Source organism: Hylobates moloch, unplaced genomic scaffold (genome assembly GCF_009828535.3).
Source record: "Hylobates moloch isolate HMO894 unplaced genomic scaffold, HMol_V3 SCAFFOLD_2, whole genome shotgun sequence".
Classification (NCBI taxonomy): domain Eukaryota; kingdom Metazoa; phylum Chordata; class Mammalia; order Primates; family Hylobatidae; genus Hylobates; species Hylobates moloch.
Genome location: NW_026652277.1, coordinates 94,884,744 through 94,899,567, shown reverse-complemented (window position 1 = coordinate 94,899,567; position 14,824 = coordinate 94,884,744). Strand labels below are relative to the sequence as shown.

Sequence of the window (14,824 nt, the reverse complement as noted above, 5' to 3'; positions counted from 1 at the left end):
CATCTCCTCTCCCAAGTCATCTCTTCTTCATATGTTGTAGTTCAGGGTCCAGCTAGCACATAAGATATCCTTCCTGGAAACCTGAGTTCTGTCTTATTTCTTTATCCTCCTCACCTGTTACATACAGTCAGCCATAGTGCTGAGCCCATTCTACCTCCTAAATAAATTTTGAATTAATCTACATTCTATGATTCTTCCTCCCTTCCCTAATTACATCATTTAGATTGTGGTAGGCCTCCCTGTCTTCAGCTCTCTTTCCTTCAATCCTTTCTCCAAACTGCAGGCATAGCAAGCATTTACAACATTGCCATAAATTTCCCTTGCCCCTAATATAAAGTTAAGATCCTTGCTTACCTCATCATATATTACCCCTCCTCCTCCTGCAATCACCCACCTCTGCTTATCCCCAACTTTACACTTTACCCTTTCTGAAACAGTCATCTTCTTGGTTATTCCCAGTTCTCTTTGCTCCCTGGATTTTCCCACATGTGGTTGCCATGACACACTCTCCCCTTCTTCATCGGTGAACTCCTGCTTCTCCTTTACACCTCAACCTGCGTATCCCTCTGGAAATCTTCCACTGACACACTCTTCCCTAAGGTACCCCCAGAGCAGCCAGGGCTTCTCAGCTTACAGTGGGCATCCTGTGTACTGTAATTTCTCAAATTATTATCTTTATGACCATTTTAAGAGTCAAGAGACATCGACTATTCTTACTTAGCCTTTTCTATGTGTAGTATTTAACAAGGTGATTGGGATATGATGGGTGCCCAGTAAATATTTGTTGAATGAATGTGTTCTATAAGTGGCACTGAGAAGTACCTAGAAAGATCCCACTACTGGGGAATTCATAAAGATGAGATGGCAGAAAATAAATTGTTAATTTAATGTCTAAGTCTAAGCTATTTTGCTTTTGGTATAAGCATAAATTGACCTATTTTCTGAGATTGACTCTTCAAAGAATGCCAAGTCACCTTTGATAAAATATTTAAAGCAGCTGTACCATTTGACATTACTACTAAAAAGCTGAAAACCCTGGACCAGTTTGCAACTGTGAATCTGATTCCCCTGCCATCTTCCTTTTTTAAAAATAATAATAATAATTTGTGTACTGGGTTTCCATCTCCAAGAAGCACAATGAATCCAAGGCTTCATAAATTTACTGTGGAACAAAACAAAAAGTTGTTGACATCTCTAGGTTTAAAAAATTATCGATTTTTGCTTTTCATTTTGTTTGTCTGTTTGTAGGTAGACCAAACTGATAAGTCATTAAGAAGATAAAATTCAGTAATTGAAAGATGTGGTTCGTCAAAGGAAAACAACTATTTAATCAGCTTTTTCCTGAACCAGAGTGAGGCTGTGTGTAGGGCACATTGGGGGATTCTAAAAAAGGGTCCTATAGGGTCTTAGTAAGTCAGATATAGCCCTCCAAGGCCAAACTTAGTCATTACATGATGCCCTGGAAACCTCTTTTGACTAATTTTTAAGGTAACTGTAGTAGCTAACCTCCCTGTCTTTCTGCTCCTAACTGGACACGACTATCTACTGCTAGAGGATCCACCCCCCACCTCCACCTCCGCCCCACACACAATGTCTACAGTATTTTTGCAAAATCATCTTCATTGTCTGCGATCTTAAGAAATAGGGTAATTCAAAACCAGATCTAGCCAAAAGAGAAAAATAAATCAGCTAAAAACATGTATAGACGTTACAAGGTGACAGGAAAGTGCTTTGGAGAAAGATAATGCAGAGGAAGGGGTGGGAGTGTTTGAGGGGCAGTCAGTGGGGTCTGAGAATGTGAGGTTTGAGAAAAGATTAAAGGCGGGAAAGACATGAGTCATGCAGACATGTTTGAGGGGGAGGAGGCGGGGATAGTCAAGGCAGAAAGAACCTGCACACAAGCTCTGAGGTTGCAGTCGGCCTGTAGCACTGAAGAAGGGGGGAGAAGGCCTGCACAGCGGGTGGGAAACTGTGAGAGTGGAGCAGGGGAGAGGAGAGGTAAGCTGTAACTGACGGTAGTTTAATCATTAAACATTGTACTTACATGAAGAGAGGACGTTTTATTTTTCCCCAACTAGTTGCCTTAAAAAAAATCAAGCATTGATTTATTTCACATATTTATTCTTACTCCCCACCTTGATTTTGAACACATCAGATTCCGCAGCCGGCCCAGTAATTATTTCACCCTACTGGCTTACCAGTGCCATCTAGTGGCTAAGATTTGCAATGACCACGTTTTCTGACCACACATTTGACCATGGGGGAGGGACAGGGAGCAACCAAGTACCTTTTGCCAGAATAACACTAAGTGTGAAAAACTTTCTGATACCCCTACAGGGAAATGAAGAAGTTCATGATACAAATTGAATCTTCGTTTTCTTATGTCACGACTGAATCCTGATGAGGGGAAAAACCTCATTGGTTATTTCATGTGCTGGGCCCATGTGCTAGGACCTGTGCTAGCGCTAACATGTGCTAGGCTACATTTTTGAATATAGTTGAATCTAGTATTCAACTATAGCAACAGGTTTTATGAAATGTGTTTCAAAGTTCGCCAATGGAACTAAAGGAAATTTGAATTTCAAAGCATTGAAAACCAAAAAGATGGTACAAGTGAAGCAAAAATGAAAGATTATAAATGAAGAGATAATGAGGGAGATAATGAACAGAAGTGGGATGTATGGATGGAGCAAAAAGAATAATCAAATATGACAGTCAGATTAGATTAACTACTGCCATGTCATTATTGAAAACGGAAGAGTCATTGTATCTAGAATTCAATTATGTAATAACCTATTCATGATGTATTTTTTGAACTTTAACATTTGTTCTAATTCTCCTTCTTTTAGCATTCTATAATAGTTTTTGGTTGGCATTTATAGAAACATGAATATCATTTATTACAGTACTGTCCAACATAGTCGTTATTTCAATTTAAATATACATTAATTAAAATTAAATAAAATCAAAAATTCACTTCTCAATTGCACTAGCCACATTTTCCTAGCACCTACCATACTGGACAGTGAAAATATAAAACATTTCTATCATTGAAAAAATTATATTGGACAGTGCTTGTATGTTATTTCCCCAGTAAAAGTGATTTATTTAATGAAAGTGTTTTGAACACCTACTGTACACTAGATACCACTGGAGTTCACTACAACACATTAAAAAGATAAAGTAAAACATGGCTAGTCTAAAAAGCAACACTGGGGAATTGAGGAGGTTCACAGATATAACCAAGTATTTTCAATCTGTTGTGAGAAGGGCTATAATATTCATATATTCAATAACTGAGATATTAGGAAAGGGTTATTGGAGAATACATCATTTAAGCAGCATTTTGAGGATACATAGGAATTTTACCACTCAAAATAAGAGTATCCATGGGTTTCACATCTGTGGATTGAACCAACCACAGAGCAAAAATATTCAGGAAAATTAACTGTGTGGCTGCTGCATAGGAGAGGAAATATGAGCCGTGATGGGAATGGTAGGCTAGGGCCCTTACAAGCAGCGCTTTTGCATCACACTGAGCACAGCTATCTCAGTTCCTTCCATGTTATCCTGTCAGTACTGGAGAAGCATGGGAGGGTTTTAAGCAGAAAATTGTGGGATTAAACTTTATCTTGGAGATTACTCTTTGGATGTGGCATGAAAATTGGATTAAGGGGGCAGATGGAGGAGAACAGTACCACTTACTACCCAGCTCCTCAGCTCAGAAAGCAAGCATCATCCTTGACCCCTTTGTCTTCCTAAATTCTCACGGTTTTGTCTACCTCCTCAGTTTACCTTGTACCCACCGATTTTTCTCATCTTTAGTCTAATCATCCTACCTAAAGCCATCAATGTTTCAGGGTTGAAGCACTGCACTGGTCTCCTGCATGGCATTGGCCATCTATTCTACCCACAGAAGGCAAACTATCTTAAAATTTAAAATTGAATCATGTCACTTGTTTAGAACCCTTCAGTTGCTGCCCATGTGGCCCTGTAGGCTGTAATCATGGCCTGTCTCACCAGACCATTACTCTCCACTTGGCCTTACTCTTCTCCTTCCAGCCCTGCTGAACTCGATGCCCCAAGCTCTTCCTTGCTTCAAGGCCTTTGCACAAACTGTTTTCTCTGCCTGGAGCATTTATTGTACTTCACACTGCCAGTTTTAATTATATGTCACTTTCTGCAGGAAGCCTTCCTTGATTCTTCAGTTTTGAGATTAAAATAGCACCCTGTACTTACTGTTTGAAGTGCTCATCATTATTGTACTCAAGTAATTGTTTCACCTCTGCCTCCTCCCTTTGACTAAAAGAATAACTAGGTAGACTACTTTTCTTCTTTCTTTTTTTTTTAAATGGAGTCTCGCTTTGTTGCCCAGGCTGGAGTGCAGTGACGCGATCTTGGCTCACTGCAAACCCTGCCTCCTGGGTTCAAGCAATTCTTCTGCCTCAGCCTCCTAAGTAGCTGGGACTACAGGTGCATGCCACCACGCCCAGCTAATTGTTGTATTTTTAGTAGAGACGGGGTTTCACCAGGCTGGTCTTGAACTCCTGACCTCATGATCTGCCTGCCTCAGCCTCCCAAAGTGCTGGGATTACAGGCATGAGCCACTGTGCCCGTCCCAGACTGCTTTTCTTATGCACTATTGGTTCTTTCTAAAGCAGAGCCTAGCACATGTTATATTAACAGGACCTAACTCTAGCACATATGAGGTAAAAATGTGGCCTAGCACATGTTAGTTCTAGCACAGGTCCTAGGACATGGGCCCAGCACATGTAAGGTAAGTGCGTGAAATAACCAATGAGATTGTTCCCCTAATTTAACCAGGACAGAATGAATGCCTGGGTGAGTGGTGGAGGGAAAATCATGGAAGGTTAAGAGTAAGATAAGGATGACTAGAAGATGGATCCGATGGTTTTAGTTACGGGAACAAGATTGTGGTACCATTAGCAGAGTTAGGAAATGCAAGGAGAGGAAACCAGCAGCATTGTGGAGAAAAATGCTGGGAATTGAAGTGCGAGCAGCTTCACTTGAGATTTCTCTGGAATAGCCAAGTACAAAATGCCACTCAGAAACTGGCTACGCCAGCCTAAACCCAAGAAAGATCTCTGAACCAAATAAACACATATAGTTGGCCGTCAGTATTCATGGGTTTCATCTCTGTGGATTGAAGTAACCACAAATCAAAAATATTCAGACAAAAATGATGTCTGTATTGAACATGTACAAAGTTTTTTCTTTTCATTATTTCCTAAACAATACAGTATAGCAACTATTTATATAGCATTTACATTGGATTATGTATTATAAATAGTATAGAGATGTCTTGCAGTACAGTCATACCTTGGCTCCAGGGCCCTGTGACTGCTAAAATCCTGTCTACTCAAGTCCTGCAGACCACCCTGCAGAAACTGTGTGTTGGAAAATCTGCCCATCTTAGATGCAGGTCTCACATCCTGCCAATATCTTATTTTCAATAAGTGTTTAGTTGAAAAAAATCCACATATAAGTGGACCCATGCAGCTCAAACCTGTGTTGTTCAAGGATTAACTGTATACAGGAGGAAGAGCGTAGGTTACACGCAAATACGATACCATTTTATATCAGGGAGTTGAGCATCAGTGAATTATGGTATCTGCAGGAGATCCTGGAACAAATCCCCCATAGATGACAGGGATGACTGTATGTGTTCCTAATACATAGTGGAAGTAGAGGGCATGTGTCCAGGCATGACTGCCATATAGCAAGCAAAGTGTGGGATCAGAAACCAACTGATTACGTACTTATTGAGGCTCCAACATTTACTAACTTTTCTTGTTTTCCACTGCTTCCCCTTCATTGAGTTTCGTAGCAGTACCTTCCCTCACCACTGTCTGGTCTGTGGGCTTTGCCTTTTCTTCCTGACACTGCTGCTGCTCTCCTTAGGAGACACTTCCAAGGACCTCCGTGGCCCGCTGGTAGGAGGCGGGATGGGGCAGCAGGGCCAGGAGCAGATGCTCTCCAAAGGGTGGGGCACAGATGCAACAGGCAGTGAAGTAGCTCTGGCTTGCTAACCTTCGGAACCAGTGTGGGAATGGGTAGTTATTGGTGCTTTGCTACTGGTGGCTGCTGTATCTCTTAATTTATTTTCCTGTTGTTTCTATTCCCAAGATATTGAAGGAGTTAGTCCTACCTAGACACTGCCCCTACCCTCACTTGAGGTGTAGATTTTTTTTGTGATTAGTTTTATTTTATTATTTTATATTTTTGATATATGACGAGTCCTCTCCTATTCATCACCACCATTCCCAAGCCAAACTGTGACAAATACAGTTCTTGTGTCCTAGGAAAGGACCATGCCAACCTCAGCACAGCTCTCCTGCCCTATTTAACAGCCCAGGTGCTTTGATGGAGCCAGGAGGGCATGGCCAGTCTCCCGAATGGGGAGGGTTTGGAGCACCTGCAAAATGACTCCTCCCCATCCAACCTCCCCCTCCTGCACGCCGTTTCTCCTCTGGATTCAATATGTAATAAAGTTTGGAATTTAGGAAGAAAAATAGTTCATTTGCTTCTCTGTGCTTCTGTTTTCCCATGTGATAAATAAGGATAATAGTCACCTCTAACTCATAGGTGCTAACTCATAGGTGGTTAGGAGAGAGCAAATGTGTCCATGCATGTAAAACTCTCCAAAAGGGCTTAATAAATACTAATATGATTATATTCCTATTATTAATATGTTTGAAATTATCCAAGAAAAACATTTAACATAAAGAAAACATAAGGTATGAATGATTCTGAGAAGGACGTAGAGAATGAGACAAAGAAAGAATGCTCTGAGGGATTGGTGGAGGAGTGTTGGAGAATGGCTTAAGATGCTGAAGAAAGTATTTCCAAGAAGGTGAGAAAAGTCAAAATATAGTGGTACAGACAAGGCCCAGACTGTGTGAGACTAGGATGAGCTTTGTTGGCAGATCATTGGTAAGGTTAGGAGGAGACAGCTTATGAAAATGGGGCTGGTGAAGGTTGAATTAACTGCTAAACCCTCCACCAAGCAAAGAGGACACCAATTGAAAACATTGCCTATGAGTTTTAATGGGAACCTGGAATAAATAAATGCATATATATTTATATATACTCAGAGGGAGAGGACTATCTTAAACAATTCAAGGTCGTGAAAAGTATATGTAGGAAACGAAAAGGGAGATGACTGAGGAGTGTGGATTCTAGGATCCAGTCCTGCTGACACCTCCACCAGCTCTGTGGAGACAAGCTTCCTCTTAGGACTTTAGACAAGCTTCCTCTTTTGGGGCCTTGGTGCCTTCATCTATAAAGAGGAAGGAGTTGGAATAGTTGATCTTCAGCGACACTGTCAGCTTTGTAATACCCATGTGTTCGAACCATTCATCTTATCTTGGGTAATTTTTTTTTAATATTATTTCAAGATTTAATTTGTCGACTTGCATTCTTCCCCTACTGGTAACTATAAGGTAATTTAATGAGTTCGTAAATTCTGAAGTGGAATTGGTATCAGTAGAATGATGATTAACATGGATTAAATATTATATTATTCTGCAAGGAAGAGGTTTCTCCCAGGAAATCACACTCCTGTGTTTATTTAGGTACTTAGTATTTTAAGATCCTCACTTATTTATCAAGGTATTTATAAAGCATATATTCATTCATTTATTTATTTATTCAATTTTGAGCAACTTCATGTGACAAACACACTATTAGGTACAAGTGATACAGAGGTGAGTAGACCTAAACAAGATCCCTAGCAAATGGTGAAGACTGATATATGAACATGGAAGTGGCAATGTTGTATGAAAAGCACAACAGTGTGTGTGTCTAGAGAAGGGACTAATATTCTTTCACATGGGAACAAGATGTCACTTGTAACACAATATAGATAGACCTCATTCTTTCACTACTATTTTGCATTTCATTATATTGCAGTTATACATCTGTTATTTTTGAAGTTATTTTTAATTTTCTTGCTCAATAATTATATTGAGATTTTGAATATAATATGACAAAAAGATCAAATTGGTATATTTTTACTGCTATCATTGCTTTTAGTTGAAGAGGGAAAAAGTTATATATTTTTACTCTATGCTTATTTATTTTTAACATTTAATAGTTAATAATTTTAATATGCCTTTTTGTTTGTTGGAAGTCACTTTTTTGTTTAACATCCTAAAATATTATAAATATTTTTATTGATATGCCTGAATATGTTCAACTTGTAGGCAAATCCAAATGACCTCTATAAATAGTCTAAATGACCTCTATAAATATTTTGTAGATACTAAAAGGAAATCTGATGGGTTTTTATCTATGTTTATGCTGCTAACATTTCAGTAAACAATATACATTAAAGCAAATGAAAGAGGCTGTGCATGGTGGCTCAATTCTATAATCCCGGCGCTTTGGGAGAAGCTCAAGATGAGCCTGGCAACATAAGGAGACCCTTTCTCTACATAGAATTAAAAGAAAACATCAGACAGATGTGGCAACACATGCCTGTAGTCCTAGTTACTCAAGAGGCTAAGGAGGGAGGATGGCTTGAGCCCAGTAGTTTGAGGCTACACAGTGAGCTAGGATCATGCCAGTGCACTCCAGCCTGGGCAACAGAGTGAGACCCCATCTCTAAAAAAAGAAAGAAAGAAAAAAAAGAAAACTAAGGAGCTCTGCAGTTAGAGAGGTGCCTTTGACAATTGTTTATTGCCAAAATGTTTTAAACACTACTGACATTCAAGTCCCTTTGTTTAAAATTGCAGCACCTTATGAAATATGCCCTGAGGATTATCTGATGTCGATGGTGTGGAAAAGAACTCCAGCAGGCGACTTGGCATTCAATCAATGTCCCCTGAATGCCACAGGTACAGTAGGATGACCCACCCAAACCCTAGTGATAATCCCCATCCAAGAACAGCATGCAGTGTTGGCTTATGAAGTCATGTTTTTGTCTTATATCCATAAATAAGTCTGTCCAATAAGCAAATAATGAAACAATTTTAGTAAAGTGCTTCATAAATGAAGCCAGTGAAGAGATATAGAAAATATTGCTGGTGTAATTGTTTCTCAGTGTGACTAATATGCATTATAAAAATAATCAAAATATCAATTTCATATGCATGTTTTTTAAAGAAAAAGAAGTACAAACTTAATTTGTAGCCTGATTCCCAACTATGTGTGATGCCTTCAAGCATCCCTATTATAAAGCTTCTCTCTGTTCTTTGTGACACGCAGGCACCACTAGCAGACGCTGCTCTCTCAGTCTTCATGGAGTGGCCTTCTGGGAACAGCCGAGCTTTGCAAGATGCATATCAAATGAGTACAGACACTTGCAGCATTCAGTAGGTGCAAAGCCAGCTTTAGTACTTGCTCTGTTTATTTTTTGCTAATGATCACTGTGTGAGAATTTAACTTTCTGCTGTACAATCAAATCAATAACATCTCTAAAAAAGAAATGCCTGAAGGAGAAAGCAATGCGATAGAAGGCTAATTTTTATAAGTCAGTGCTAAATTGTTTTGTTCCTAGGACTTGGGTTTTTATTAATCCTGCTATTTAAATGAAAGAATCCTTTGTCTAGTGGGGGAAAGGCCTGAGCAAAATCTGTTATTCAGTTTTACCTATAAAAGTTAAACATACGCATTGTGGTTGGCTTAAGTCTATGTTAAATACTTATTTTAAAATATCATACATTTTAAAATTAAATTATTTAAATTTTCAGTAGTTGGACAATGATAAAGCTGTGTCACTTAGCTATCAAATTTCTCACTGCAGTTTGAGATTAAGACATTAAAATAAATGACAGTGTTATTGCACCAGAGAAACTTAATTACTCCCAAAAGATTACATGGGCCAAATTTTCCAAAAAAATAGCTCTTCTTTTCCCACATATCATTGACTTATTCACAGAGTATTATGCATGAATATTTTGAGCACAGTCACATTTTGCTTGGTATTTTACAAGTACAGGTCATTGTCATTACTGCAGACTGTTGTCATTTCATCCTGACAGTCAAGAGGGCCTCCATACATGAATAAACACTGTGGGGTGTAGAACAAAATATGAACATGAGCCAACTGGAAAGTTTAATCTTGGCAGGAGTGATGTTTACTTAAATGCCTTTATGTTTTGTTGTGCTTATATTTTCTTTTACTGTTCTTACTGTCACTCGAAAATATACATAACTTTTGTAAGAATCCTAAAGAGTATTCTTGCTTGTGTATGGAGAAATAGCTTATACAGTAACAACCCCTATCAACTAATAGAATTAGTATTTGTTTCATTATCAGAAAAACAAAAAATGCATTTTTTTTAAATCTGAAAGTCAAATTCTGTACAGCATGTTTACTTACGAAACTTGGAGTTAAATTTATCATTATTTAACTATCCAGAGCATTATTTCCGTCATTATATATACTTATGTATATCTATATACAGTTGACCCTTGAATAATGTGGCAGTTAGGGGCACCAACACCCAGGGCAGTCAAAAATCCATATGTAACTTTTGACTCCCTTCAAATTTACTAATAGCCTGTTCTTGACCAGTAGGGAAGGCTCACTGATAACAAAAACAGTTTATTAACACATATTTCATATGATACATATATTTTGTACTGTATTTTTACAATAAAGTAAGCTAGAGAAAAGAAAATGTTATTAAGAAAATCATAAAGAAGATAAATTATATTTGCTTGAATAGTGGAAGTGGATTATCATAAAAGTCTTCATCCTCATTATCTTTAGGCTGAGAAGGAGAAAGAGGAGGGGTTGGTCTTGCAGGCTCAGGAGTGGCAGAGGCAATACAAAATCTGCATATAAGTGGACTGCACAGTTCAAACCTGTGTTGTTCAAGGGCCATTGCTACAGATATGTGTATAGCAGTAATTGATGATTATTTGGCTATATACAGCCTTATTTCTGTTGTAAATATATACTTACAGAAAAATACGTAATTTTTTATATCTATCATATAAACATAAAGTTTTATATTTATCATATAAACATAAAGTTTTATATTTATATATCATATAATATGCATTATATTGATATAAATTCAAAAATAGAAATATAAATAAGATTTTATATTTATATATTATATGCAGATATATAAATATAAATATAAATATACACATGTATTTTTTATAGTCATTTTTGTTTCTATTTAGAGACAAAAATATATATAAGTGAGGGAATATAACATATAGCTTAGCTTCATAATATAAAATGTAAGAATATGAAATATAAAGCTTCTTTTATTAATAGCTGTCAATAACTCAGACCATTATATTTCAGAATTAGGTATAAGTAAAAATGTATAAATTAAATTTTAATGGATTTTATTTTTTCTAATTTTAGTCATTAGACTTTGTTTACTTTAATTATATCCATATTCAGTTCTTGTTCAGTCTTGGTGATGGGTGGGAATAATTGCATGGGTTAAGTATATAACGGAGCAATCTTTACAAATTTGCTAAGAATTAATAGTATCACTTTTGTTGCAGAAAATTTTCACTTTCCAAATGTACTGTTTTGTACTGCAACATTTAAATGAGGTTTCCTTCTTGAGTGCAGGCCATCTGATAATGGATTGAGATAGATACACTCAGTGAAATAGAAGAAATGAAATCTCAAAGTGTGAATCCTGTTGAAATTATTCAGTCAATAATTGACGGCAAATATGAATATGCCCTTGTTGACTTGGGTACAATTATCAGTTGCATGATCTTGTATAGTAAAAAGCTGCCTCTGTTTATTCGGCTCCTACATAGTACCAGGCACTTGGCTGGAAACTTTCATAAATGAATCTCAGTCCTCACAAGAATCTGCAAGATGGGTGTCCATGCCGCAGTTTACATAAAAAGAAACTGAATATCTGTAGGGGAGCAGTCCACTTCAGTGAGGTAAAGAGTGAAAATATGCCCTAGGCACAATTGTTCCAAAACCTAATCTCTTTTCTTTAGGCCATTCAACCTTCTGAACTTTTGATATGAAATCATCTGTCCTACACTCTACTGCTGGGAGCACTATTTTCTGCTTACATGTTCTTAGGAAAAGTCATATGATCACACTCAAGTCTTAGCTTGCTATTTACAAAATGGAATTGGTTCCGTCATCTTAGCACCTGTGGAAGTTTTGGAATGGAACAAATGAGATATGTGAAATAATCATACATTGTGAAAGAGTTGTGTAACAATGGGCATTAATATTTCTGGGTTCAGAAAATTGATTTTGAGTTTAAAGTATTGTTTCAATAAGAATAAAATTTTGGAACTCAACATATTGTTAATTTGAGCTGTACCTGTAGAAAAGTATAGATAAATTAGATATGGATAGATGGTTGGATAGGTAGGTAGGTAGGTAGATAGATACACAGATAGGTAGGTAGATAGATACATAGATAGGTAGATAGAGATAAGATAGGTGTTGCATATATTTTGGCATGTGAATTATGCTTAAATACATGTGTGAAATATACACACACATTTGTACATGCATACATACACAAATCTAGGGCTTGCCTAAAGAGCATGATCTTTTTACATGTTCAGTAAAGTATAGGATGAATGAATCCATGCTTTCAATAATGCTTACGTCACACATCAGCCTCATCATCCATACTCTGCATACTCAGTTGGAAACAGAAATGAGATCAACGTTTCTGCATAGTCTTACTCATTCTGTTGCTTTGCTAAGTCATGCTTTGTCTAAGTAGCAAAACTAGATAGTATTTGTGATATAGAACATTTGAGACTTCCTCAAATTCTTAAATTAGTTTGGAGACTTTGCATTTTTCTCCTCTAGTACAGTTTATCATTTCAACATTTAATCCTTGAGAGATTTCATTTTCTTATCCCTCTATATTCTAAAAGTTCATTCAATAATAATTAATTATAATCTACTGTAGAAAAATATTTTAAATAGGGAGAGCTATGTTTTCCAACTATTTGAAACATAGATTACAATATATGTGTATACCTACTTTATAAATATATAGCAATCACCTAAATTTGAAATGAAATTTTATCATTAATAAACGTTAGTTGTGTATGTTCTATGAACTCTCAGTTATAAACCAGTTGAGGTAAACAAAAGGGTCATCAATAAGTTTAAGTTATAAAATCACTAATCTGTTATGTTGGACATTTGGTTTTTTTCTTTTTTTATATATCTTCATTGCTATAGTTCCTAACACAATACTAAGCATATACTATTAATAAATATTTCATAGATTTTTGAGTAAAGCACGACTTTGCTACATTTCTTATCAGTAGAAGGATACTAGTAGCTGGAGGGTTCTGAGGTGATACACCAGACTTAATGTTTATATATATTAACCACATGAAAGGAATGAGTATTAGCCTTCATGTGCAATTTCTCCAGCCCCCAAATACCTAGAGATGTGTAGTGATTGGTGACATCACTTTATGAAATTATTCGGCCATTGTATAACAATTTCAATTAGTTAATACTTATGAAGTTTATTTGGAAGCTTTATAAGATGCAAAGTTAAACACTATCATACCAATGTTGTTTTTTAAAAAAGATACAAATACACATACCCAATTAAACAAAATTGAGAATATGAGAACAAAGTGCTAAACGTTGTGAGATTCTTGGAAATTTTAAATTTTTAGAATGTTAATGTTTCATTTGATACTCTGGAGTATTTTTTGAATTGTGTACCAGACAAAGTAAACATAATTGCAGAACTCTTCAAAAATAGGCACAGGAGTCAAATAAATTAACAATATCATTTCTTAATTACTTATAAGCTATTTGGAGAACATGACTAAATATTTTTGTCCAGTGGACCAGCCTACACTTGAACAAATAGACTTATTTTGTCTTTGGTATATGCAAACAATCACAGGCAACATTCTCTTTCTCTCTCTTCTCTCCTCTTCCTCCTCTTCCTCTCTTTTACATACATACAAACACACACCTGGGGAGACAAGCTGTGTGTAACTGGAAGAATGTATGCCCCTGTAGGAAGACAAATATAAAGCAAAGGGGGTTGATCCAAGCATACCAATGCTTTCCCCTAAATTTATTGGACAGGTATATCACTCCTCCTTTCCTGGAGATGAGTGAGTGATGAAGATGGAGAAAGGCTAAAGATACTACTCTAATGGAAGCTCATCCATAGGGAAATATGAAGAGTTAGGTATAAATGTCCCCTTTTAGGTTATTTTTCTCAAAACTCTGTTTCTATGATTCAAATTTTCATTAAACAAACAAATACAAATGTTGGAGTGATTATTTAGTCATCTTTACCTAACATTTTTTACAGTGTTAAAGAGCTTGAATCCCATTTAAGGACTTTATTTCTCCTACTTTCCTCTACTCTTTTCTTTTCTCTTTTTTAAATTTTATTATTATTATACTTTAAGTTTTAGGGTATATGTGCAAAAATTGCAGGTTTGTTACATCTGTATACATGTGCCATGTTGGTGTGCTGCACCCATTAACTCGTCATTTACCATTAGGTATATCTCCCCCCACCACCCCTCCCACCCCACAAATCCCCGGAGTGATGTTCCCCTTCTGTGTCCATGTGTTCTCATTGTTCAATCCCCATATATGAAATGCTGTATATGTGCCACATTTTCTTACTCCAGTCTATCATTGTTGGACATTTGGGTTGGTTCCAACTCTTTGCTATTGTGAATAGTGCCGCAATAAACATACGTGTGCATGGGTCTTTATAGCAGCATGATTTATAATCCTTTGGGTATATACCCAGTAATGGGATGGCTGAGTCAAATGGTATTTCTAGTTCTACATCCCTGAGGAATCACCACACTGACTTCCACAATGGTTGAACTAGTT

At 36.8% G+C, this 14,824-nt stretch overlaps 1 protein-coding gene across 2 annotated transcripts in view; it reads left to right on the top strand.

Moving 5' to 3' along the window:
* ADGRB3 (adhesion G protein-coupled receptor B3) overlaps nucleotides 1-14,824 on the top strand; it is a 756,020-nt gene that overhangs the window by 326,404 nt on the left and 414,792 nt on the right. For both annotated transcript variants that reach the window (XM_032154235.2, XM_032154255.2), the window contains 2 exons: nucleotides 8,757-8,858; nucleotides 9,229-9,335. In XM_032154235.2, coding sequence (XP_032010126.1) covers nucleotides 8,757-8,858; nucleotides 9,229-9,335 — 209 coding nt within the window. The remainder of the gene's footprint in view (nucleotides 1-8,756; nucleotides 8,859-9,228; nucleotides 9,336-14,824) is intronic.